This window comes from Canis lupus, chromosome 18 (assembly GCF_011100685.1).
Source record: "Canis lupus familiaris isolate Mischka breed German Shepherd chromosome 18, alternate assembly UU_Cfam_GSD_1.0, whole genome shotgun sequence".
Lineage (NCBI taxonomy): Eukaryota > Metazoa > Chordata > Mammalia > Carnivora > Canidae > Canis > Canis lupus.
In genome coordinates, this window is record NC_049239.1 from 1,675,241 (window position 1) to 1,702,010 (window position 26,770).

The following is a 26,770-nucleotide window of genomic DNA, read 5'->3' on the forward strand; positions in this document are numbered from 1 at the left end:
AACATTCTTGCCAAAGATCAAGACATATTCTTTTGGGTGGTTCTTCCAAGAGAGTGAAGCAGCATCTTAGGAAGTGGATGTCAAACACGCCGTTTTTCCTGACTAGCTCCGGGACCAGGCCTTTCTACTCCTCCTGCTGTTGACTTCTGGTCAAAGGAAGTGAGAGCAGGAGTGGATCACAGCAAAGACTCAAAGGCATTAATTGTACTTGTCCGATTTGAGCGCTAGAGGGCCACCAAGCTCGCAAAGTTTCTTCTTTCGGTCACCTTTCAGTTTTAAACGTAATTTTAACCTTTGAACACAAAGAAATGCTTTTCACTTTTATCATGAAATATTAATAGATCGGCAAAAATACGGAGCATCAAATGTAACATATGGAGTAAGATAACACATAATGCATGTGATTTCCTGCCTAGATAAAGAGATAATATTTTACTAATACCTTTTAAACCGCTTGTGTGTGCATCCTGTGCTCATCAACTGGGTCCCCTTCCCAGGCTGCAGGCTTATGCTTCACTTGCGCTGCTGCATAGTTTCACTACATACACATAGATCTCTAAACACGAGATTTTGTTGTTTTTACAGCACCGCACTGAACTAAAAGATGACGCTCTGATTCCATTTGCATAAAATCCCAAACCCAGAGCCACATGAATTTACTACCTTTGTGCCAAGTGCAGAATATAGGGTGCCATCCTCTCCCAAAGCAAATGTGACTCTTCCCTTGTTTCCTCATCTTAAACTTTCTTTCCTTTTTTTTTTTTTTTAAGATTTTATTTATTTGAGAGAAGGAGAACAAGAGCTCACAAGCTGGGGGGAGGGGCAGAGGGAGAAGCAGACACTCCCCTGAACAGGGAGCCCGATGCGGAGATCGATCCCAGGACCCCGAGACCATGACCTGAGCTGAAGGCAGATGCTTACGCAACTGAGCCACCCAGGTGCCCCAATTTTAAACTTTCCTAAAGAAAAAAATGTCTTCATGATATTATCTTCAGAATTTTCCGCATAATTCAGGAGACTTACTCATGGTGGGCAAGCCAAGCTATTTCCTGCTTCAGACGTCAAGGCCACTGGCTCCACGTTCTGGTGGTTCCATCTTTGGGATCACCAATCTCCCAAAAGAGTGAATGTCTTTCACACTTTTTCCTCACTAACGTCAGGTTCTGTTCTCTGGTTACCACGTCACCTGACGCAGCCAGGGTTTTTCAAATTGCTGGTGAGGTCATTGTACTATTTGTTTAAAAAAGGGCTCAAAAAATAATTGTAGAACTGAATCTGATGTTATGGGAAAAAGTACAGTGAAATCGGTCACAATAAAAATGATAAGCACACTCTCGCACAAACACATAACCATTATCAAGATTTTGACATAATCTCATCTGTCAGATGCACTTTTTAGTCTTGTTTTTGTGTATTTATTAGCTAGGATCCTACGACATTTAAAATTTTTACCATTTTAACATCACAACATCATCACCAGTACATTTATTATGCACTCGTTATAATTTTTATTTGTGTAGATGTGTTTGTCACCAACTAGTTCACTAGACTAGGTGACATATGCAAATTGTTTGCTTTTTTTTTGTTATGATAAATAATGCCGTCAAGCACTTTTTAATGTGACTCTTTTTTGTGATTTGGGATCATTTACTAAAGGGAGACTCCTTGAAGTGAATTATGGAGGCAAAATATACAAATATTCTTAAGCAAGTTTCAAACTCATTTTGGGGGGAATTTTATATATATTATATCAGAACGAGTCTTGTCCTTAACATTTGTCTTCTCCTTTGGTACTGGCGTTAAAGCTCACCAGACATCTTTTTTCCCTTCCAAATGTTCTCACTGTAAAAATAATTCAAATATTTTTCAAGTGCAGAAAGTGAAATATCTCTTCCATTTTCAATTCCAATACTAAAGCTCGGTATATTTTTTACTCTCCCCCACACACATGTGAGTAACTAGAATGCACAGGTGCATGTGTATTGTCGTCTATGTGTGCAAAGTTGAAATACACAATGCACGTTCTCCCTGACGATACGCAGGACTATTAAAATCTTGTTAATGGCTGCATGATATTCAAACAAGGCTATATGACAGTTTACATAGGCCAAGGACTTAGTATCTTTCCTATTATAAGCAATGGAACCATAAATACCTCCACATACATATTTGTACAGTTATGCAGGCATTGATGTAGTAGAAATCCCTAAAAACAGTTTTCCCACTAAAATTGAAATATTTTCTAATTTGTAGGAGTGCCCAGTTATCACAAAACATTCACAGCTAAGGAACTCAAAATCTTAATGCAGTTTACATTGTAGTCCTTCACTTCTAACTTGAGACTAATTTAGGAACTAAGTGAACCCACAACATCTATTGAGTTCAACAGGAAATCCTAAAGCTCAGGAAAAATGGCTTTTTCATCCCTTCTCCAAACAGGTACTATTTACTGGATCAGAGTACTGTTCAGAAATTAAAAAAAAAAAAAAAAAAAAAAAAAAAGAAGGTACAAAGTCACTCCTCTCTTAGAATCTATATCAAGCAAAAAAAAAAAAGTAAGGCAAACACTAACGTAAAGAAACCCCTTTCCCTCCAAATCTGTTTTTTTTTAATCCTTTGCAAGAGCTTGAAGACCAAGATTGAAGAGGAGTTTGTCTTCTTTTGGTAACTATCTCTCATTCCACGTAGCTTCGAAATGCTTTGTGCTCATGGGGCTTCGGTGCCAAGCGTGGAACCGAGGGGATGATAGGGAACAGCGGATCTGTGCCAAGTCAGGATCCAAACGCACGACATCCTGCCCTTTCCTAAGGACGTGCTGGAAGTGAGTTTTCTTTTGCCGAGGACGAGCTGTTGGAGCTGCCCACGTGGGGTGTCAGGGGTGCCTCTCACCTGGCTCAGCCCCCCTCGTTTCACCAGCAGGGAAACAGGCCCAGAGGAGGAGAGGAGCCCACTGGAGGAGAGGAGCCCACTGGGGCCATAGCCCCGGGAAGTGGAAGCTGGCCATGAACCCATGCCTCCCGCCCCCACACCTGGTGCTTTCCAGACACCGCTGGCCTGTTTTCCCAACGGGCCAGGCTCCCCGCTGCCCCCACCAGGCTGTCTTCCACGAGGTTGTCATCCTGCCTTTCAGGACTCTGCACGGTTCCATAGTTACGGGCCTTCATGTCTGCAAACAGCGGGTGTCCCACATGGATCCTCAGGCAGGTGCCGGCTGAGGGCTGAGGTGGGAGGAGCGGGGCCCTCCTGCCAGTCACCCTGGGACGTACACCTTAGAAAAAAAACAAGCAACCAGCCTTACCACAACCCAGGTTGAAGAGCGAGCTATGAATAGTAGTTCCTTACCCCGGCCACACTTCTGCCTTTTCGCAGGACTTTCACATCTACTCCTTCATTTGTTTTTCAAAACAGTGTGATGAGGCCAGAGGTGCGGGATCAGGGTCTGTCCCCACTTCACGGAGGCGGCGGCCAAGGCCGAGGCCCAGGGTGAAGGGCTGCAGGGCCCCCCCTCCGGGTGCCGCCACCGGATGCCCCGGGCCCAGGCCCCTCGGGCCTGCCCAGGAGGACGCGCCTCGGCCCCTGGGCTCCAGCCCTGCCGCCCTTGGGAGCCTCTGCCTCATTCTGTGTCCTCTTCTAGGAAGGGGGGAAAGCAAGTACAGGCCCTCGGGGGCCACAGTAAAGCTGCAGCTCCTGAACAGACCTTGGGGCCCGCACATCTTCCACTCTTGAGAAGCCCGGCCCAGTGACCCAAATGCTGTGGTCCTACCGACATTTGTCACCCGACAGTCCAACCGAGGGAACCCCGGCTCACGGCTGCCTTCCCTGTCCCCTCCGCCTGTGCCCCCAGGGCCCTGCAGCCCCCTTCCCTCCGCTCCCCTTCCCCCTGCAGCCCGCACCTGACCCACCAGCCGCGCCCAGCCCCCTCCAGGACCCTGCAGTGTGGCCCCGAGAGCTTGGGCTCCGCCGTCTGAAGTCCCGGGGCCAGTAGGGACAGCCCCAGGGCTGCACCAGCCTCCAGACCTCGGCTCCTCTTGTGCGCCTCCCGCACCCTGCCTCCCCCACCGCCCGCTTGGCCCCAGCAGCCTGCCCCTCTTGCCGTCTTCAGACCTCTCCACGTGCGTCTAGAAACGTGCTGCTTAAGCCGTCGGGAGCCCGACGCCTGCAGGGACATATGCCTGACGCGGAGCCGCTGGCCCTTCCCGAGAGCTCGGCGCGGCGACCTGACCTCCAGGTGGCAAGGCCCCCCAGCGCCCAGACCTTCAGGGCGCCCCCACGGCCCTGCACACGGCCCCTGGACCTCCTCTGAAACCTCCCTTCCTGCGTCTGCACAGCAGGCGCGACTCTAGGACCCACGAGCGGGTCTTCTGAGGATTAGGTCCCCCCAGGCCAGCGTCTAAGACACTGCGGGGGCTCAGCACTCACTCAGTGAGCTTGGGGGGTGCTGCGGAACAGCAGAGAAGCTTCTGCGGGCTGAGCCCCAGGCCTCGCGTACACCCCCTGCCCTGCACACACAAGCCCTCCCCACACGTTTATTCCTTTATTTCCTATTCAGCTTTTAAGGAAACACCCTCTGTGCTCCCTTCTCTAAGAGGCTCACCAAATTCCTTGTAGCCTAAAATCATTTATTTTCCATTTTGTCATGCTAGGTTGACAAAAGCCATTAGTCGCAAATTTAGGTGATGATGTCTTCCCATGCCCTCCATAGAGCATGAAATCCCACCTCACTCCGGGAATCGGGGCCACGAGAAGGGGTTCACAGGACTCCAAGCTGCGGAGCAAAGACAAACGAGGAAGACTTGTCTGCCTTTTAAATGAGCTCCCGCTTCTCTCCACTCCCCTCAGGTCGCGGAGGGGGGTCTTGGAACGCGGAGCCAATCTGGAAGTCCGCATCAAGGCCTGCACATCTCAGCGCCCTTTGTAGATTTGCCTCCTTCCCTTGGAAAACCACGTCTCCCCTCAGCAGCCAGGCTGCAGAGTGTCCCCCAGAGACTACTCTCCCCTTGACAGACGGTCAGCACGTTGCACTGAAGGTGGAAAAAGGTGCCCTTGTGACGCCCCTGCAGAGGCATAAATGGAATGGATATAGCAGCAGCATGGGAAAGGACTTTTGTTTTCAAACATTTGGCCACATTTCAAAATTAGTTTATTATGCAACTGGATTCATTTCTTAAGGCCGAGTGGCTTATGGTCTGTCGCTCTTGGATGTGACATAACACAACGTAACAGCATCATTAGAGTCTAGCGTATAAGGTGACTTCGCAGCACTGGCCAGCGTGCCCGAGGCCCACGGAGCCGTACCGTGTTCCGCATCAGGCTCTGCCCCGATTGACAAGTCCTCGCCTCCGTCTTTGGCCTCTTAACTGCTCTGCTGGAAGGCCACGGCTTCAGAGGCATTTTAATTCTGCAGGTGTTTTAGGGGCAGTGGAAAAAACATCTCAAGCAGAGGAAGGGGATTTCCTCCCTAGCATGCATGGAAGCTTTGCAGAATGTTTGGGGGAAAGACAGACACATGAATAATTTTGCCCCGTTTTTGGTTGCCTCTCTGACATACACACACACTTCTTCGAGAAAATTCCAGGAAATCCTAAAGGGCACTGCCTAGAATTTGGCAACTCTGATTTAATCACCCGGGTCCCTCCAACAAACCTGAAAATGTAGCCCTAACACGGGGATTTCCAAACTTCGAAGCGACACTTATCTAGAATTATCTCAACAGCTTTTGAAGACCCCAATTCCCAGCTCACACCCCCTCACCAGTTGAATCAGAATGTCGGGCAGCTGGGAGTCAGGCATGGGTACCTTTGCAAAATCCCCATGAGCTTTCAGTTTGTGGGGACGTTGGGAAACCACTGAACATCTTTTCGGCTGCCTGTGCTGGATAAACTTCACGTTCTCTGCCCACTTGGCTCCTGTTTTGTTCATTTCTCATTAAAATCCTAAGTTCTTAAGATCTTGGATTTCAACTACAAGTAGTTGGGCTCCTACGAAGTGCTAGAGATTTGCTGGCTGCCTTCACATTGATCGAACTCCTCCAGCCCTGGATGAGCCGTGAAGAGGTGGATGGGGTTTTCTCCCTGCTGCAGGTGACCGGGCTGGGGCTCGCGGGCCTCCATCCTCGGAGGAAAACTTCACAGTCGGGTACGGGGCAGGTCAGCCTGGAAGAGAGGCGTGTCTCCCCACGCGGCGGGCTTCCCCGCTCTTGCCTTGCCTCATTTTCCTCGTCTCCTAAGATCCAATACTTGTGCTAATCCAGTTCTGCTATTACCATCGATGCAAGTTCCCGTCGCTCTGTTAGCGTCTGGGGTCCCTGTTTGGCCGCCTGTAAGCCGTCGTCACCTGTAGTCACAGCAAGACTATAACGTGGCATTTGCAAGACACAGATGGGGTTTATTAGTACAACCTCCTGCCTGGCACCTATTTTTTTCTCTAGCGTTCCAGTACTGACGCATCACCACGTGAGGAGGGACACCTGTGGAGGGACACAGACAGACTGTGTCGGGAGTAAAGGAATCATGCACAAAGGTCTGTGCACGGCCCCCAGTCCGTGGGGAAGGGGTACACGGAGCGCCGGCACCATGACCCGCGTGTGGGGGGCACACTGTGTTTGGCTGCTCTCCACGATCCATGCGTGCGGTAGGGGGCGGGGGGACGCCGAGAGTCTGCATTAAGAGACGCTGCCTTTCCCCACCAAGCACGGTCACAGCTGGAATCTCACTGCAGCCTCACGCAGGTCGCGGGGTCGCCCCCTTGCAAGGCCGAGGCAGTGAGGCTAAGGGGTTATGCGTGTGGTCCTGTGTTGCGCGCTGATGAGTGGAGTTGTAGGGCTTGAATCCAGCCCTGACCCTTGAGACACCCACACCCCGTCCCCTCTCTGCCCCCCCCACCTGTCACTGTAGGGACCTCCCCGAAGCCCTGTATTTCCAAAGTGTCCTCTAAGACAAATGGACCCCGGATGTTTCCTCTGGCTCGTCTTGGGGTGTGTGAAGGCTGTGGGGGCAAGCGAGGGGCCTGCAGATGAAGCCTGCCTCCCCCTGCATGGAGGTTCGGCTGCCGCTGCCGTGTTGCCTTTTGCGTGTGCGTCCGTGTGGGACGAGGGTCGGTGCCAGGGAAGTCAGCCACCGAGCAGGTGGCACGGGTGGCCTGCTGGCGGCTGGCCCTGGCTGCAGCGGATTGGTGGCTCAGGGCGATCCTGCCCGTCCCAGGCCCGCACAGCAGGCTGAGGCCCCAGCAGGGCGCTGGCCGCTCAAGTCCCCGCTTCGTGGACGGGGCGGCAGGACTCGAGCGGCTCCTTGAAATACGGTTTAAATTCCCTGCTGACCCTGGTCCCCGAGGCCACACCACAGGTCGCAAGCGGCCTCGGGACCGAGCCCACCAGCCTGCCCGAGCTCAGCCTCCCTGTCTCGCTCAGCAAGGAATCCACCGAAAAGCATTTGTCTGCTGAAAAAAATGGCAAAAATATTTGTCATTATTCACATGCCTCAGAGCTATTAAGATACTTCTTTGGGATACCTGCTTGCCGGGTCTCGAGGGAAGAGCCTGCCTGCATGTGCCGTGCTGGCCCCTCTTCCCTCTCGCTGGAAGCAGGACCGGGGAGGCGGAAGAGCAAGCGGGGTGGAGCTGAACACGCCACCGCTTATTTAAATCTGTGCAATTTTAAGAAATTGCCTAAAATCAGGAATGCAGTAAAACAATGGTGATAAGAAAATACTATTTTAGGGTGGCCCGGGTGGCTCAGTGGTTTAGTGCTGCCTTGGGTCCAGGGCATGTTTCTGGGGTCCAGGGATCGAGTCGGGTTCCCTGCATGGAGCCTGCTTCTCCTTCTGCCTGGGTCTCTGCCCCTCTCTCTCTCTCTCTCTCTCATGAATAAATAAATAAAATATTAGAAAAAAAAAGAAAATACTATTTTAAAAACGCAGTTGTGTGGGGCACCCGGGGGCTCCGTGGGTGAAGCGTCTGCCTTCGGGTCAGGTCGTGATCCCGGGGCCGAGGGACCAAGCCCCCCGCCAGGCTCCCCACGCGGCTGGGAGTCTGCTGCTCCCTCTGCTGCCCATTCTCTCCGTCTCCCAAGTAAATAAATAAAATCTTTAAAAACAAGCCCACAAGTGTGTCTGGTAGGACTGGAGTCAGCATGGCAGGGTCACATGTGGGTCTGCTGTTCCGTGAAGAGCCGGCGTCCGCCCTCGTTAGGAAACAGCTCAACAGTGAATCATGTATGTAAATTCATGCAAATTCAAACAACAGGGGGCACATGGGCTGGAGAGAAGGGTCTTAGTCCCAGCGTAGGCTGCTGTCTACCTGCGCGTCTGAGTCAGCGTCTCCCACCCCACCCCCGTCCCCTTTCCCGTTGGCCCCGGTTTCCAGGGTCCTCCTTTAGGTTTGCACACATGGGTGCTGGTGACCCCGACTGCTTCACGAACACCTCTCTCACCTCCCCTCTCTTTGAACCCTTTCCCCCAGCTCTGCCGACATTCCGGGGTACACCAGCAAGCGGCGCTCCGTAGCCAGCCGCCCTGCACATCCTGAAATCCTGCCGACAACCCCGTCGACGGACTCCGAAGCCCACCGGTGAGTCTGAGTCCTGCCACCCATGTGCTCACCAGATGTGCGGGGCGGGGCGAGGGGGACTCTTGTCAGGGTCATCGCACACCCAGGGCAAATCTGCATCTTTTAGAAAATGGGGTGTCGAGTCCCAAAGACGGAAGCGGTCATTTTCCCACTGTTGCTGAAGGAGCCCAAATCCGGACACGTTTGGCGCAAGGCCTGGCCTTGCCGACAGGAGGACACAGGTGTGACCAAGCACACGAGGGCTTTGGCAGGTCCCGACCCGGTGGCCTGGGAGCCAGCGGGTGGCGGTTCTCCCTGAGGGTCCTCCCTGCCTTTGCTGCAGGATCCACGCGTTCATCAAACACCCGAGGAGCCCACGCTCCGGGCAGCCCCGGACCCCGAGCCCACGGGCTGACAGCCAGGGCCACGGCCCCCAGGAGCTCACAGGCTGCCACGGCTGCGCAGAGGTGCTCGAGGCACCAGAGAAGCAACAGGGGTTCGGGGGGGGGGAGCTGTGGGCACTGGAGGAGGAGAGGGGGGCACGGGGGACGGGGTGCTCTGGAGGGCTTCCAAGGGGGGCCTTCCCGCGGGGGCTGCGCTGTGCCCCCGGTGTCTTGCGGGTTCCTAGGGGCCATCACTCGGCTCATCAGCTGCCCACTGGCCCCCCCACCCCCCTTTACCCACCCCCGCGTCCTTCCCGGAGCCAACAGACGCCTGTGCTGCCCCAAGAGCTCACCGGAGCCAGGCCGGCCTGCAGGAGTCACGCAGCCCTAGGACAGGCTGACACGTGTCACCACACGCTCACTCCCTGGGGGTGCTCCCCCCACCACCAAGGGCTTGGTATTTGCCGACTCGTCCACCTTCCCAGGGACCCTGGGACGACGTGCTCCTGTGTTCCCACTTCACAGATGACGGCGGCGAGGCAAGCAGAAGACCCTGGGGGCTCCTCTTGGCCACAACGCAGGGCTTCCCGGGAGACGCTCCCGCCACCAGCCCTGGACGAGGGCCCTGGTCTCATAGACATGTCCGGGCTGGGCGTCCAGGGATCCTGGCCATGCAGCCGGGGCCCCAGGACGGCCATGTGGCCTGGTGTGCAGCACCCAGACCCTTCCACACCCTGTGCGCCCCACCTGGCCCCTCGGGCCACGGCGGCGGAGGGAAGGGTTCGAGGACTGCCTGGGCCACCTGAGGGGAAGCGCAGGAAAGGAGGTCGCTGGCTCTCGGACTACCCGGGGCTGGTAGCTGGCATCCGGTCGGCCTTCTCTCAGGACACGTGTACAGATGTCACAGGTCTGTTTGCGAAGGCAGGACTGAGGGAAACTTGGACGATGAATGAATTTGATTTCACTGAAGAACCTAAAACAGCGACAATACTAAATGCGCCCCGATGCCTGCCACTTAGACGGTGTCGGCCAGGCTGGAATCACCCCCTGCCCGGGCGCTTGGCGACGGCGGAGAGACCAGGCTGCCTTCCCAGACGGTGGCGAACATGCCCGACACCTGCCTCCTCCTTCATGATCCATCCTCTCCCTGAGTCTCGGGCCTCCTCTCTCACTCCCCGTGGCTCCAGCTCATTTCTGCAGCCGATGACCCCGACGACCCTGACGACCCTGCTGTCCCGCGTCCGCGGTATCTAGAGGAAACCTGTATCTCCCAGGGGAAAACCGTTCTCCACTGTTCCCGCTACTGGTCCCACCGCTCCTCCTGTTGCTCTGGCCGTTACCACCTGGGGAAAGAACTCGAATCTTTTGGCCAAATTCGAACCCACTGCTGACCCCAGGAAGCCCCGCTCCCCACCTGCACACCCCGCACACGGCGCTCTGGCCCACTGTTTCCAGCCAGGGCCTGGGGACCCTGAGAGACGGCTCCTCTGGGGCTCTTATCCTTGGGGTGCACACGGCTCTGGGAATAGGAGCCCCAGGCTCACTCCCAGCGAAGACCCCAAGCGCTGCTGGGCCAGCGCCCACACCTCCAGCCCACGCCCCCGACGACCTGACAGGCGCCGGGACTGCGGCGAGAAAACACGGGGGCGCCGGCAGGTTTTACAAAGCTCCCTCTATGCCAGGAGGCACCCTGGCCCTTGAGATGGGGGCAAGCCGGGCCTTCGAGGTTCTCCATCGTGAAGTATCACCTCTCCATGTTTGTGACGTTATATTTAATGTATTTTTGTTGAAAATTCCCCCAGGAAAGTGGAGGTGGAGGGCGCTCTGTGACGAGTCTGAGAACTTAGTGAGCTGCCTTCCCCCCGATGCTGCCTCTGATCTGCTGTGTTTTTCCTGTTGTTTCGGGGAGGCCGTGTGCACACGGGCATGCCCCGGGCACCCCGCCCCGGGCACCCTCACCGTGGCTCTGTCACCCGCCTGTGCTGCCGGGAGTCTGCACGCCCCGTGGTGCCGGCAGCCCATCTCCCGGGGCTGCAGTGGCTTCTCCCCTCCTTCTCCCAACATCAGAATCTTTGCTCCCACCACTGTTTCTGTCTCCTTCCCCCGCAGAGACAAGGTCTCACTCTTCTAGAAGCTTCATCCTCCCTCCTCCCTGCTTCTCCCCCCATGCCTCCCACTCCAGCCACCTCCCTGCTGCCTCAATCAAAGTCACCCCTTTGAGTAGCCACCCCTTTCTGTGCCCTCCCTTCCTCTCTGCTCTAAGCTTCTTACAGAGGCAAACACCCAGCCTCCCTTCCCCTCCCTCCACACGCCCCCCAGCCCACTCTTCGTCAACCTCCTGACGTCCACATTCTGACATCACCAATCAACCAAGATGCTCCTGCCTGCCCGGTGTAGGCCGGTAAGGCCACCAGGAGAGAAGAGACCCTTGACACCTTTAGTGCAGAGGGTGGGCTGGTGTGTCTGCCGGGGATCTTTGTGCCTGGGAGGCCACCGTGGTGGTTTGGGGTTAAGATTAGGCCTTGAATGTCAATGCCAAGGGGCTGTGGTCCACGGGGTCCCGGTAACTCATACTGAGCAAGGTGTGCAGGACGCCGACTATGCTTTAGGCTAATATTGAGATGAGACACAGAATAGCAAGGAAAGAGATCAGTGGATGAGATTGTGCAGGAGGTGGGGGAGACGAATGTTGTGACTCTCCCATTTCGAGAGGGAAGGAACATGCATGGGTACTTATCCTGACTCCTGCTTCCGTGACAGCCCACTGTTTCCTGTGGGTTCCTTCTTTCACAACAGAACGCCCCCTGCACAGGAGCTGGAGTTTGCTCTTCAACAGCCACTTCCCACAACTTAATAAAAAATTATGACTTCATGATAATCATAGCATCAAAAAAGTCCACTTTAGGTTGAGTTGCTCTGTGCTCTGTAACTTCCTCCACATATGAACACCACACTGTGTGTGTGTGTGACTCAAATAGCACCAAATGCACAGCAAAATTGCCACTGGCTATAAGCACTTGTTCAAGAGAGTTGGCATGACCCATGTCCACGCTGGGAAGACCACCTCTGGGTGTAAACTGCGGTTGGGAAAGCATTATTTGCGTTGTGTTCTAGTTTCGTTTTCTTTTATTTTTTGCAACAGATGAAGTAGACAGCATTATTCCTGCTGCTTAATGAGCAAATTAAAGCATGTGAGGATAAGGATGTCATGTGAGAGCATTCAGCTTAACCCCACTGCTGGGGGGAACCCACTCTCAGCCCTACATGTGGCTCATCGCCCCCCACCCTGAGCCTCTCCCCATGTCCCCTGTGCCCTCCCACCTCTCTCTCCTTGCACCCCTTCTTTATCTACCACCTGCCTTGGTCACAATTCCCTTAACTCCTTGCTGACATAGACTCTGGGGGATGTCCTTTCTCAGCGCAGACAGGTGACTCTAACTCTCTGTGTCTCTTGCCCCAGACCCACCCCCATAGAGCCTCTGTATGGTAACTTTTGAGCGCTTCCTTGTCTATATTCTTAGCATCTGCTGTAATTCTAGGCACAGAATAGATTTTCAGTCAACGAAACTGATCGCAATATAATGTATACAACGCAATAAATGAAACTGAGTGCCAATAAAAGAAATAAATGAAACAATGCACCCAAGGATTAATCATTCCCAGTCTCTCTTTCTCTTATGTGCCCCCTGACCCTCATTCACTCTCCTGAACACGTGTATTGTTAATTGGAAAATAGATGAGGTTATACGTTTTTTATGTTTATTTTATGGGCCATTTTCTTTTGTCTTCTTTCTCCACCATGCTATAGCATCTTACGGAAAGAAATGGAAGTTGACCTCTTCGGTCACCAGGCACCGCTGTCTCGAATGGTCACAACTGTAAAACCCTACAATCCCTTCAATAAGAAGCAAAAGGAAACTGCTGGCTACTGACAAAGGCGTGCCCTCTGAATGGGACTTATAAACTTCAGCCCTGGGGAGGCACTGTGCATGGTGCGACGGGGAAATAAAAGACCCAGGAGTGTCCCGGGTATGTCTGTGGAGTTCGGATGAGGTCTGGTGCTTTTTTCTGCCTGAGACAAAGTGTCCTGGACTCCAAGTCCAGTCACTCACCTGACCTGGCCCTGGAGTACCACCGTTCTCCTAATAGCAGCCAAGATTTTCTGGAAGCCATCCACCAATAGCAGTGGTTCTATTTCTAGAAGATTCCTTGCTAGAGTTGGAAGGCCAGGTCCGCCTAGAGGTTTCATGTCTTGACCATGTCAGTGCAGTGATTATAACTCTAGAGCCTAGATCATAGATTTTTGTGACCATAGACTATCCAATTGAAACCCCATATGTTCTTAATGGGAAGATTGAGTGGCTGAGAGAGAAAGTGGTGGTGGTCTTTTCACATAGAACATCACACAGTGACCACAGCTGTGCTAGAGAAGGATAGAAGCGTCCCTTGCCTGGCTGTAATATTTCTCTTTCAGAAAATGAAGGACTCCCTAGGCTCCATGAGGCTCGAGGAGCAGCAGTGACCAGTCACGACCACTTTAGGGTCAGGCTGTGGATTGTCCGGGCCTTGGCCAAACAGAGCACCAGCTCCAGAATCACTCAAGAGTGAATGTAGTCTGTGTGGGGTCCCTCCGGCCACACAACTGTAGGTTTACTTGTACACACGTAACGTTTATTTCTATTTGTGTACTCGTATCTATAGATCTCGTCAGAGTTCACAGAGTGCTTTCACAAACCTCAGCTCATTTGATCCTCCAACCCCATAGCAGGCACCTTAAAAATACCTTGCTACTTTATGAACAGCCAGGCTGACACAAGGAGAAGTGAGGTATTTATTTCAGGTCAAAATACTAATAACTAGTAGGGTTAGAGCTAGAACCCAGGGTTTCCAAATTTAGATACTGTGCCTCCATTTCTCTACCCACCAGATAACCTTCACTAAGCTACTCACAAACAAAACAAACAGAAAAAAGACAAAAAAAAATTCTATGTACCTAGACTTTTTAGAAGTATTTCTCAAGATTTTGTGTGTGTGTGTGTGCTTCCTGCTTTCTCCTTCCAAGAGGTTCCAGATGAGATAATGGTCCTACAGAACCTCAAGCCAATGTGTACAAGCCCCACTTATGCCTTCAGAAGGGCAAAATCAGCTAATTTTGTTTGTAGATTGGGCACTGCCTCAGTGGACATCCATAGATCTGGTGTCAGCTCTTTAGGCCATCTCCATGAGCTGCCTTCCTGCCAGAAGAAACGAGAAGGCACGTGTCCATTCATCCTGGGAAGCTGACTTGCCTTCACAGAAAAGGAATGGCTTCACCTGAACCCAATCTTGTGGCCTAATTATTTTCAGAATAAGCAATTTTATTAAAAAAAAAAAGTCATCAGACCACAAAAATCTTCATCTCTGGAAGATTCTCACCCAAACACAAATGGGAAGGATTAGCCTGTCCAGGAAGCATATTAATGCAGGTGCCAGAGATTACATTTTGTGGTAAACATCTCTGGCAGACCACTTTGTCAGGAGGCGTTACTGCTCAAAATCAGAGGCACCTGTTTATTATTCTGGGCTTTTCTATGGCAGAGCACTAGTCACACCTAATCTTCACGTTCTGCAGGCTAAGAAAAATATTTCCATCCTCTACTGTGAGGATTCACTGAACCCCTCCCCGAGCACTGAGCACCCTCGAAGCTGCTTCTGGAAGAATGTTGGCTTTGCCTGTAGCATCCTCAGGCCACATCCAGCAGAAGAGAGATGGCGGCTGTCCATTTGCACTGTAACTAGCTCAGATCTGTTTCCCGTGAATGGAAAATGCAAATCCTGCTCACCACAGACCTTGATTCCAAGGCCAACATAGAAATTTCTGCCAGCCTGTTGCAATCCCGGGCCTTTACCTGTGACTGCCAGCTGTGTTACTCAGGTTTCCTTGGTCAGCAGTTCAAATGAAAATTGTAAAAGTCAAGGACGACAGCCTCAGGGGTATGCATGTGCTCATCAGGATCTGAAGTCTGATGTCGGGCCATTCTGAAGCACTGGGAGCCAACACACCCTCCTCGGATTAGCCACTTGCCCTTTGTTCTTCTCGCCACAGCATGGGCTGCCCTACAACATTACTGTCTCATTTCATCTATCCCTAGGGGTGGCCCGAACAGAGGACCTCAGCAGTGTCCATGGAACTTAGGTGGAAGAGGAAGATGGTGATAGGAAGTCTTAGAGAGTTCGTCCATAAGAGAAAATGCATGCCAATAAGCTTATTCTAGAAGATAAGGGTATTACAATGAAATATGGTAAATACATTGCTCAAGCTCAATAATATGAAAAGTATGATACTCATGATGGAGAAGAGGAAATCTAGAAATAAGCAGATAAAGAAATTATGTCACAGGAGCCTGAGTGGCTCAGTAGGTTAAGTGTCTGCCTTGGGCTCAGGTCATGATCTCAGGGTCCTGGGATTGAGCCCCGAGTCGGGCTCCCTGCTCAGCGGGGCGTCGGCCTCTCCCTCTGCCTCTGCCTCTCCCCCAACTTCTGTTCTCTGGCTCTATCTCTCTGTCAAATAAATAAACAAAATCTTATAAGAAGAAATTATGTCAAGCCTCTGAGTACAGGATAGATTTGTTTCAATAGATAATATCGAAACAACTGTTTGGAAACAAAACAGAAAAATACATCCAGGTCTCCCCCATAAATCAAAAGTAAACTGCTCATAGAGCTTTAAATGGATAATTGACAGCCTTAGGCAGGTTACCTGGAAATGTAAGAGAATTGGCTTATTGGGTGAGGAAAATTTTTCCAGAGGTCATTGAAGCCAGAAATTATGAAGAAAAATAAATAGCTACTTTAACTTAAAAAATACCACCAAAAAAAATTTTTAAGGAAAAGCTGTTGGCAAAATACGGCAGATGAAAATTCATATTCCTCACTATACAAACAGTCCATGATATGGGGGGGGGAGATCACACCAATAGATACAAGGCAAACGATACTAATAAATGCACTCAAAAAATAAGAAATATAAATGGCTAAAGAACAGATGCTATTTTGACACCTCGGGAGTGTTAGAGACATGACTGTAGGATCACGTTCACCTGCTGATCTGGTAAGAAAACATCCATAGCTTTGTTTTCTGTGAGTAGGACCTGCAACTGCTAACGCCTTTCTGGAGGGCATTCGGCAGTATTTCCAGGTGGCAAAGGTTCAAACTTGGTAATTTCACTTCTAGGATTTTGTCCAGCAAAGACTTACACCAGTGAACAAATGTTTATATATATATATATATATATATATATATATATATATATATATATATATAAATTGAAGGTTTGGCAATTTATGACAGAGAAAAATTAGAAACTACTTAATGCCCGTTGAGAGAAAATTTAGTAAAGTGCAGTACATGAATATACTAAATACAATACATGCATTGAAAGGACAGTAGAGGTCTCTGTGATCATGGAAAGATGTGCACGCAATTATCGGTAAGTGTAAAAAGCAGATTTTATAGCGGTGTGTATTTAGTTACCCTATTTTAACTTTAAATGGGTGTACACAGAATAAGGTGGGAAGATACAAAACACGTTAATAGTAATTGCGTATTTTTATACTTACGGTGACATATATTTCTTGAAAATTGGAAAATTTGAAAAAGTTACAAGGAGTCTGTATCCCTGAACTATCAGATTTTTTTTTCTTTAATGAATTTAGTACCAAGGAAACACTGGCCCCTCCCGGTGTCTGAGAGTGAGAATCATGCAGCCACCCACCTCCATCTTTTCTAAAATGTAGTGGTTGGTAATATAGATAGGTGTGAAATTACAGAGGTGCCCTAGGTGGAAAATGCTAAAATGGAAAGTGCTCCCATTTCCCATGCCTGCCAAAGACTCAAGGCTGAACTAAACCAGTAGACGAACTTAGAGGCGCTACAAACACAAGTCAGGCTTCCACATTCAAAACCGATACCCTCTGAAGCCTCTTGAGTCATTCTGGTACGCGGTGCCGTCTGAGAACCTCTGGCTCTCTACCTGCTTTTTCCCCTTTCCACATAGATTCAGATTTTTCTGTTTCCACTTTAAGATCCTCATGATAGTAGGAGATGCCTGACTGTTGGGGGACATCGGTAGGTCGCCAATCGCATCAGAAGTGGTTTTTTGTTTTTAAAGATTTAATTTATTCATGAGAGACATAGAAAGAGAGACAGAGAGAGAGAGGGACAGAGGGGGAGAGAGAGGGAGAGAGGGAGGGAGAGACACAGGCAGAGGGAGCAGCAGGCTCCATGCGGAGAGCCCGACGCGGGACTTGATCCTGGGACCCCAGGGTCATGCCCTGAGCCAAAGGCAGCCCTAACCACTGGGCCCCCGGGCCTCCCTCATCAGAAGTGTTGAATGTGGTTCCCACAAGCGCTTCCTGCCCCGGTGGGGCGCCGGCGCCAGAGGAAAGCCCAAGGCCGGACAAGGAGTGAAGATGTGGCGAGGCTGCGTGAAGGGTCATCCCCGGCCTGGAGGTGCAGCGGTGGAGGCGCCAATGATGCCGCAGCAGCAGGGATCACCTGACCCCTGGGGACTATGTTCTGATAAGTGAGAATTTTCTAGTTAGATCCACTCCGTCCACAGAGCGCGGGGCAGCCTGGAGGGCTCTCACCCCCGGATATCACGGAGTTCTGCATGACAACGTGTAAACCGCCGAGGAAAGAAGACAAGTGCCAAGTAACTGCAATTAACTAAGGAAAATATGTGAGTTTCAGGATCAATTTTTTCTTTTTTTTAATGCCTACGTGGGACGTGGTGCTTTCTCCGAAGCCACTCAGGGAATCCGCAGGGAGCCCGGGCCCTTCGGCGGCCGGCAGGTGCCTCAGAGCCGGTCTGAATGGGCCCGCGGGTCGGGCGCCGCTTCCCGGCTCCGAGCCTCAGCTTCTGCAGAAAAACAAGTGACCTGGCCTGACAGAGCCATGGAGGTCGGGCTGTGCTTATAACCATAAGCCCAGGTGCAACGGTGCCCGCTTGCACCTGACGAGCGTGTGCGGGGATGCACCCCGTCCCCGGGGCCAGCGGCGGCGAGCACCCGGCGGGGCAGTGGGCTGTGGGGTCCGAGTCAACAAGGCCACAGAGCCGCCGCGCCGGGCCCGAGGCTCTCCTAGGCTCACACGGCTTAAACCCTTAGCGTAGGCAACAGACTGATGCTTCTCCAAAACGTGACGCTGCGTTAAAAAAATATGCATTAAAAAATAAAAACATGACTTGCTATGGTGAGAGATGTGTCCTGCGCACACGCACACACAGATACGTTTAAGGGATGATCCAGGGAACTGGTCATATATGGTGACCAGAAAAGACCTTGGTGCGCCCAGCTTATGCCCCTCCTGGAACTGGGAATTATTTAATTACACTGGGGCAGGGGAGTGCAAGTGCTAACCGGTGAGGTGGGCGGGAGGGAGGCACCCAGGAGGTGCACAAGAAATTCTTGACAAACCTGTGTAAAAAGGCAAGTGTTCTGCTCTGGGCCCCACAGCTTCGATACTTTTTTCGGACTCTGTACCCGAGTAGATCCTCGGGCTTTCTGCCGAAATGGAATCCAGATGCTGTACTGTGGTTTTATCGAAGCTCATTATGGTGGGTTCTGAACATCCTCACAGGGACCGTCATCAGAGCACTTCCCACCCCCTAACCCTAGTTCCTCACGCGCTGGCGCACACCGACGCTGAGAGGTCGAGCTGCCCGGTTCACCGTACCCACTGTTCATGATGCACAGGAAGAGGGCTCATTTCCTGAGTGCCACCCCCACAAGGCAGTCACCCCGAGTGGGTTTCCAGGGCAAACCCCACTGGTTCTAGCCTGTGAACTGTAAACGAAAACAGCTTTACTTCCTTGCATTTGTACTTTGGCCATAAAGCCGTAGAGAGTCAGTGTAAATACTTTCGCAGCGTTGGCAGACCAGTTCCACGTGACTTTTGTGGGCAAAGCCATGAGATACGACGCAGGGGGCTCGGCAATGTACTGGGCAGGGCGAAGGGGCAGGCACAGGGCGGCCCGGGCCGCGGGGTCCTTGGCAGAGAGCCTGGTCCGGGGGATCTGCACAGAGGATGGGGATGGTCCAGTTCCGAGTGCAGCCCTTGGTCTGCAGGACGGATGGTGAGCTTCAGGGCAGGTCAAAGCAGGTCAAGGGAAAACCCAGCCAGACAGGCGGGAAAGAGGGAGCCCTCGGACCTTGCGACCTAACCTGTGCAGCTCAGAGCCTCCAAACCCAAACTGGCACCTTGGGTGAATACCCTCAGCACCCCGAGGCTCATGGCCGCTCGTCTGTGCTCAATCACATAAGACGACGGAGGCAACAAGTCTTCCTTGAGAGGACCACTAAGTGACCTTGGCATTTTGAGCCAAGCGTCCTGTGTGCCCTTCCTGAGGTGGCTGTGAGAGCGCCCGGGAGCAATTGGAGATGCCGCAAACTGGAACACAAGACCAAGACGGCAAGGTCGTGGCTTCACGTGGACTGGTTTCTAAGGGAACGTTGGCCCTTGTCTCCTCTCTGCTCACCACGACTCTGGGGGTGCGGCCTCTGCTCAGGCCCAGCTCTCGGGGCTTCTATCCGCCTTACGCTGAGCTCTGCACGCAACATGGATCCGGTGGGAGAAAACTGGGAGCCACCAGGGAGGAGGTTCATGGCTCAAAGGAAATCCAGGTCCTGAGCGCAGGTTTGGGCCTACCGGGCACTGAGCGCCACGACCAACACCGATGCAAATGGGAGGGCGTTCGGCCTCCTGGCTGGTGACGTGCTCAGAGCTGGCCTGCCCAGCGTTCTCACAGGCGGCCTTCTGCTCTCGCCTATATTGTCATCCAGATATAGACTAAACGTGTGATCCTTTAAAAACTCAAGTGAGTATCTTACTACCTAAGATATAATATGGATCTTAAAGGTATACAAAGTGATACAGCATATCACAAGATGAATCTGAACCCATGTCTGAAAATATTGGAATCGATCTCTCCATCTGTCACCTGTTCGTCTCTTTGTCTGTCTATCTATCCATCGACCACCTACCTATGCATCCATTCGTGTATCTATAATCATCCTACTTGAACTTTACAAGTCCTCTTGACTTTTTCTTTCCTTTAGGAAAAAGGCTTATCTCTCCTAATTTGCTCATCAAACCAGGGTCAGTAATATGTATTTTAAGTCATTGATTTTCTTGGTTTTGTTACTTAAAAGGATATATCTCAACTGCCATCTAGTAAAGGTCACAGAAATATTAATATACTTCTTAAACAAGAGGACCAAAAGGCTCAGCTTTCAGCACAAGTTAAAGTGTGGTGTAGCAAATTGCAGAAAATCAGTGGCCTGTATCTCTCCAAGAATTATTTCATAATGAATTTACCAGTTGAGAAATAAAAAGGACCTCTCTGGAGCCAGCCTCATACACAAAGCGGTGAACTACACGCTGGGACTATGGACTTTCAAGGAGGCTTTCTGAGAACAAGGGGACAGGTGAGTGATGTCCACACACCCTGGGGGGTGGGGAAGGGGTAGCCCCCAACGATCTGGATGCAAGTCACGGTTCAGGGGAACAGAGCAAACTCGTTTCTTGAAGGAGTGTGTGAGGAGGACGAGCCGTCAGGGTGCGTGGTGGGATCGCAGGTGTGGGCTGTGCCCTGCTCCCTATGTTCCCAAGGGCCAGTCTGGTGGAAGCATCCCCCAGATGTGACCAGATGTGACTCCATTCAGCAGACACAGATAGGGCTCCACATCACCCAAGGAAGTCTGGCCGCTGCCTGTTTGGGGGGCTCCAATCTTTTGAGCACTGACGTCAGCTCTTGGCTCCACAGAGCAGTGGAGGACACCCCAGCCCTCCAGTTGGCACCTGGCATTGGTAAGGGCCGGTGCAGGAGGCTGTGCCATGCCCAAGAGTGGTGGCTGGACAACCATACCCTGTGTGGGGTTCCAGGCTGACCCTGGAGAAGGCTCCAAGAGCTCAGACCTGGAGATCATCATACCAGGGAGGTGAGAGTTCCTGGTATTTCTCCAAAGTACGTGGACCTTTGAAAAACCCTCACCCTCTTCTGCTTAAAAGGTGAGGTTAGCTAATGTGGGGAGTGCTGTTGTTCATGTTGACTGTGGTTTGACCCTAGTTCCTTTGAATTTTTTTATGGTTTGTCCTCGAGGGTGCATGGAGTCTTAGGCTCCTGAAGGAAGGTTCTGTTCTTCAGAAAAAGCTTCAGCCACCTTCCTTTCTCACAGGCCCCACGGAGAGGTGCCCTTTCCATCAGAAGCACCGCATGTGAGAGAGTTGCTCACTTTCACTTCCTGCCTAAGAAGAAAGCAGTGGGTGATGGGGAGAAGCAGGGCAGGGGCTTCACAGGGGCCAAGCGGGGAGAAACTGTCCTGTGTAGGGGGGGGACACCAAATTCCCACCGCTGCCCTTCCTGGGCTCTGGCCACTGAATGTGGGACCAGGGTATCTTATTACTCTTGGTTGGAGCTTTCTCCTGATTCAGAACTTTTTATCTTCCTAATTCTCTGATTTTCTAGTAAATGCATCCTCAGTACAGGCTGGGAAGATGCACAGGTTCTGGTATTTTCCTTGATTCATGGCAAGAACTTTTTGTCCTTGATGCTCACATTTCATATTAGAAAATTTCTGGGTTGTTGAGGACATTCAAAGAGAGAACATACAGAAATACCAGGCACTTTAGAAGCATTCGACACACAATAACGTTCTTTTTATTAAAAATAAGTCTCTTCTGGGGATCCCTGGGTTGCCCAGCAGTTTAGCGCCTGCCTTCAGCCCAGGACATGATCCTGGAGTCCCGGGATCGAGTCCCACATCGGGCTCCCTGCATGGAGCCTGCTTCTCCCTCTGCCTGTGTCTCTGCCTGTCTTTCTCTCTGTGTCTCTCATGGATAAAAAAAATCTTAAAAAAATAAGTCTCCTCTGAAACAGTTCATAGCTCCCCTCTTGAGCTGTACTGCTGCCCGTGTGACAAGCTGCCCTTCTCCCACCCTGAACAGCACCTGCGGGCCACTGGCCTCTGACCCTGCTCAACCTCCAGCCATCCTGATGAGCTGGTGACACCATGACTCACCCATGTGCCAAACCCAGATGCTGAGAGCCATCCTACCTCCAATGTGGATTCTACTTTGTCTCCCTTTGATATAGCTGTCAAATAAGTCCCCTTATTTCTGTGACTCATAATATTGCCTTACTTTGGTTATGTATATAAAATATAGCAGTTATCTCCTTGTAGTGAAAAGATCCATTTATGTATTTTTCTTTCCTATTCCCTGAAGTCTGGGACCATGTTTTATTTATCTTGGTATCAACCAGGGCCCTGTAACTAGCCAGCCATGTATTAGGTACTACTTGAAAATATCTGTGTAATAAATAAATGGAAGAATGGATGATGGGTGGATGAGTAGATGGATGGATGATGGATGGATGGACACACGGATGGATGGATGGACGGATGGATGGATGGATGAATGCATAAACATATAGATGGATGGATGCATGAACATATGGATGGACAGACACACAGATGGGTGGATAGATGATGGTTCACCAGGACTATGAGCAGTCTCCATGTGCACATGCATTTTACTGGGACACAGAACACGCCAAATTCTTCTACTAAGGGCTAATTTGTATAGTGTAGATTGTACACATTTTATAGCCTCATAGGAAAGAAAGACACTTGTAGGTCAGGGCAGCTGGGAAAGACGGTACAAGATGAAACCATGGAGTTAAAACTGGAATGAAAATAGAAAAGGATCTAAAATTAATTTTTTGAAGATTTTCTTTTTGTATCCAGTACGATCTCACTGATTTGGACCCGATTCTCAGGGTTCTCGAATACTTTTAGTAGACTTCCTCTGAATTTGCCAAGTAAAGATGCAAACAACATCACAAGCAGATGACGAACCCACTAATTAAGAGTTTGCAATTTCACTGAGGGCTGGACAACAGAAGGGAAGGGAAGTGAGAAAGCCAAAACCTTTTTAATGCGCCGTGTGCCAGGTCAAAGTAATATTTCATTTTACTACCCTACACGGGATATATTCTTTTGTACAGTTCACAGATGAAGAACTGGGATTCAGACGGGTGCTCAGGGTAGCACACTAACTCAAGTGGAATGAGGACTCTAGTCAAGGCAGGGCTTCCTCAGAATCCTTGGCCTCTGGCTGCCTCCAGCCAGGCTCAGACAATAGATACTCTGATTGCAAATTATTGTGACTCTATTTAATCAAGCACCAATCATTTTAAATATGACTGAGAGAGAAGAAACCACTTCTTTGAAAACACCCAACAATTCAGATTTCACAGTAAGTCGAGGTGGAACTGCCAGATTCCTTCCAAACAGAGACCTCTGACTCTGCTCCACTTCAGGGAAAATGACTGTCCTCCACCCGCTTCTCTGGAAGTAAGCTCCGCCAGCCTGGATTACGAACATCCACCATCTCTGTCCCTAATCGCACTCCCGTGTACGTCTCAGGCTTTAGCAGAGACCCGAGGGCACAGCTGGTTACTCAGTTAACGCGCCTGCTGGGGGCCCACTCCACGCAGCTAGGTTCCCGGGGCGTGTGATGTGTTCCAGCTGCAGAGAGAAACAGCATAAGGTGAGACGGGCTTCTGGGCAGCAGGTCTAACCAAGGACCCCTAACAGAGAACAGAATAGAAGGTGCTTCCTGGGGCTCATGACCTGAGCTGAGCCCTGAATAATGCCACGAAATCCACTAAGGGGGGGGGGGGGGGATGGGGAATGGAGAACCTTCCAGACAACATGGGAGCCGGAGCAAAGGAGGAACATACGTGGTTGGACTGGAGATGGGAACTGATGACTTCCTCCATCATGTGGGGTGGCGATTCTCCAGAACGGTGGTCTCAGGACTCCGCGACACTCTCAAAAATGATTAAGGTTCTGGATGTGTTCGTGTGACTTCCACCACTGATATTCATTTACTATATTAGGAGTTAGAGCTGACAAATTTAAAAAATCTTATTAAGTCATTTTAAAACTATAGAAAGAAAGTCCTCCCATGTTAACAAAACCCACTCTTTATGAAAAATAACTACATTTTGCAAACCCCCCAAAAATCTAGTAGAGTTTTGTTGTTTTAAGCTTTGCAGATCTTGTTAGTGTCTGGCTTACTACAAGGCAGCCGTATTCTTGTACCTGCCTCTGCATTGCAAATCTGCAGCAATAGGTGTTTTTGGTCGAAGTACAGAAAAAATGTAAAGATTGGTAACTGGTAAGGAGAAGCAAGTTTTAACAGTCTTTTTAAGTAATCGTGATATTTTTCTTTGATCATTCTTATTTTTTTTAATTTTTTAATTTAATTTTAATTTAAATTCAATTTGCCAACACATAACACCCAGGGCTCGTCTCATCACGTGCCCCCCTTAAGGCCCATCACTCGGTGACCCCACTTACCCATCCAACAGCCTTTCTGCAACTCTTTGTTTGTTTCCCAGAGTCAGGACTCTCTCATGGTTTGTCTCCCTCTCTGGTTTTTCCCCACTCAGTTTCCCCTCCTTCACTTATGGTCCCTTTCACTATTTCTTATATTCAACATACGACTGAAACCATTTAATTGTCTTTCTCCAATTGATGTGTTTCACTCAGCATAATACCCTCCAGTTCATTCCACATCCATGTAAATGGTAGATGTTCACCCTTCCTTTCTGATGGCTGAGGAATATTGCACTGTATATAGACCACGTCTTCTTTATCCACTCATCTGTCGAAGGACATCGCAGCTCCTCTTATTGTGGACATTGCCGCTGTGAACACTGGGGCACAGGTGTCCCGTCATTTCACTACATCTGTACCTTTGGGTTCGATATTGACAATAAGTGGCAGTTTCTTCAGGATGAGTTGCACTGTAGGAGTAGAACCACATTCCACAAAAATCAACTGGTCCATCTCCCACTTTGTGAGCTCCACTCTCAGGATCCCCCTTCTAGTGCGTGTCCCCTCGGGAGGAGCTCTAAAGGAAATTTTCTCCCCAGAGTTAGAGGTGGAAGGGAGGCAACGACCACTGTGCTGTCATCTGTAGCACTGTCTTCCAGTTTTTCAAGTACCAGTCAGTCCAATACTACCCATGGAGGCCCTCCCACGCGGTTCTTCCTCTGTCTCTGATCCCTGGGCTACGTGTGTGTAGTTACCTGAGGAAGGGGCTCTGGCTCCCCCAGGACACCCACCGCACCAAGATCAGAGACAGCAAGAACAGACACAAAGGCAAGGGTTTCAGTGAGTCCTTGTAAGGTTCCAGCTCCAGCCTGTGGGTGCCGCCTCCTCCTCCTCTTCCTTCCCGGTGGCCTGCTGGCGGGTTGGGGGCAACAGCAGCATCAGTTGGGCCGGCCTGGTGCAGGCTGCATGGCCAGCCCTCTTCTGTAGTAGGTTTACTAAAAAATGATGTGTGTGCATGGAGCACCCGGGTGGCTCGGTTGGTTAAGTGTCCGACTCTTGATTTCCACTCAGGTCCTGATGTCATGGGTCTTGAGATCAAGAGGAAGTCAACTAAAGTTCATATATAGGAAAGATGGAAGGTGGTATCCATTTACACCTCCACCATGTTATCTCACATGATTGCTAGGGCATCAAAGATGAGTGGGAAACATTGCAAATTCATTCACCTCAATCTGTTACTACCGTAGGCAACACTTATTAAAAACCCACCACGCCCCAGGAAAAAAATCCCCTTTATGCTGCATCCAGATAGAAATGAGCCTGGGACATACCTGGCTAAAAAGAACACCGATCAAGGGCCATATATGCAGACATTTGGAGATTTTCTGTGGATTGACCAACAGTTGCATACTGACCTGTTCAAAGTTTGCACATTGAAGGTGCTCAGAAAAGTGTAAACACGTAAAGGATGGGCTGTCTGCAGGTGGAGAGTCACAGGGCAGGGTGGGTGGGAAATCTGCCCAGCGGTGGGCTGCTGCTTTAGCTTATTTTAGACTAAAATAGAAGTGTTTTCCCTCTGAGCCTGGCAGAGAGAGCTGGTCTGGAGAGGAAGTCGACCAAAATATAATGCATTTGATTTTGGACACTGCGTGCTAATGGGAAAATTGGATTTGATGACCTGGTGCCAGCTGTGTCCTGCAAGCATGCCTACTGCCACCGAGGGTCACGTTCTTACATCCAGATCCTGGGTGGCTCAGGTAGGATAATTTGTCATATCCTTCCACATGAAGTTGGTTTCTGCTATTTTAACTCAAAAGAAGAGTCCCTGTCTGGTCATCAGCTGGAAGCCCGTTCCCTTGATTCCCCATCACGGGCAAAATCTCTTCTGAAGATCCCGAATCAACCCAGAGTTCCCTTGGAAGCATGTTTTGTGCTTCTCTGTTAGGAGCTTTACTACAGGACAGCTGAGGGCTGTGTATGCGCTGCCAGCCTGTTAAAGGGTTTTGTTTCCAGATGTCCGTTAGGATGACTACTATCAAAAAACCCAAAAGACATTTAAAAAAAAAAAACAGATAAAAAAACAAGTGTTGGTGAGGATGTGGAGAAATCAGAACTCTTGCACATTACGGTAGGAATCTAAGATGGGACGGCCGCTATGGGAAACCGTATAGCAGCTCCTCAAAATATTAAATACTTGATCCAACAATTCCAGTTCCAGATCCAGATCCAGAAGAATTGGAAGCAGCCCTGGAAGAGGTATCGGTCCGGCCACGTTTGTGCTGGCCGTATTCACAAGAACCTAAAAGGAGAAGCAGCCCGTGTGTCTCCCCAAGGATGAATGGATAACAAGATGTGGTGTGTACCTGGATCGGAATATTGTTCAACCCTAACAAGCCATCACGTTCTGACACCTGCAACGACATGGAGGGACCTTGTGGACCATACGCCAAGCGAAAGGAGTT

At 50.5% G+C, this 26,770-nt stretch overlaps 1 protein-coding gene and 1 long non-coding RNA gene across 28 annotated transcripts in view; both read left to right on the forward strand.

The window, feature by feature from the left end:
• SPATA48 (spermatogenesis associated 48) overlaps nucleotides 1-15,451 on the forward strand; it is a 63,488-nt gene extending 48,037 nt beyond the window's left edge. For 4 of the 27 annotated variants that reach the window (XM_038562568.1, XM_038562567.1, XM_038562566.1 and 1 more), the window contains one exon: nucleotides 6,428-7,816. In XM_038562568.1, coding sequence (XP_038418496.1) covers nucleotides 6,428-6,665 — 238 coding nt within the window. In that variant the 3' untranslated portion in view covers nucleotides 6,666-7,816. Of the gene's footprint in view, nucleotides 1-2,688; nucleotides 2,822-2,916; nucleotides 3,201-6,427; nucleotides 7,823-8,454; nucleotides 8,563-8,668; nucleotides 8,784-8,884; nucleotides 9,009-9,449; nucleotides 11,326-12,732; nucleotides 12,967-14,086 lie in introns of those variants that run through there. The other 23 variants (XM_038562555.1, XM_038562557.1, XM_038562563.1 and 20 more) reach the window with 18 other exon arrangements.
• Nucleotides 15,452-18,392: 2,941 nt separating this feature from the next.
• On the forward strand, nucleotides 18,393-22,151 carry LOC119864093. The gene is made up of 2 exons (XR_005372885.1): nucleotides 18,393-19,780; nucleotides 20,115-22,151. It is a non-coding gene; the product is annotated as an uncharacterized LOC119864093 (long non-coding RNA).
• The last annotated feature ends 4,619 nt before the right edge of the window (nucleotides 22,152-26,770 follow it).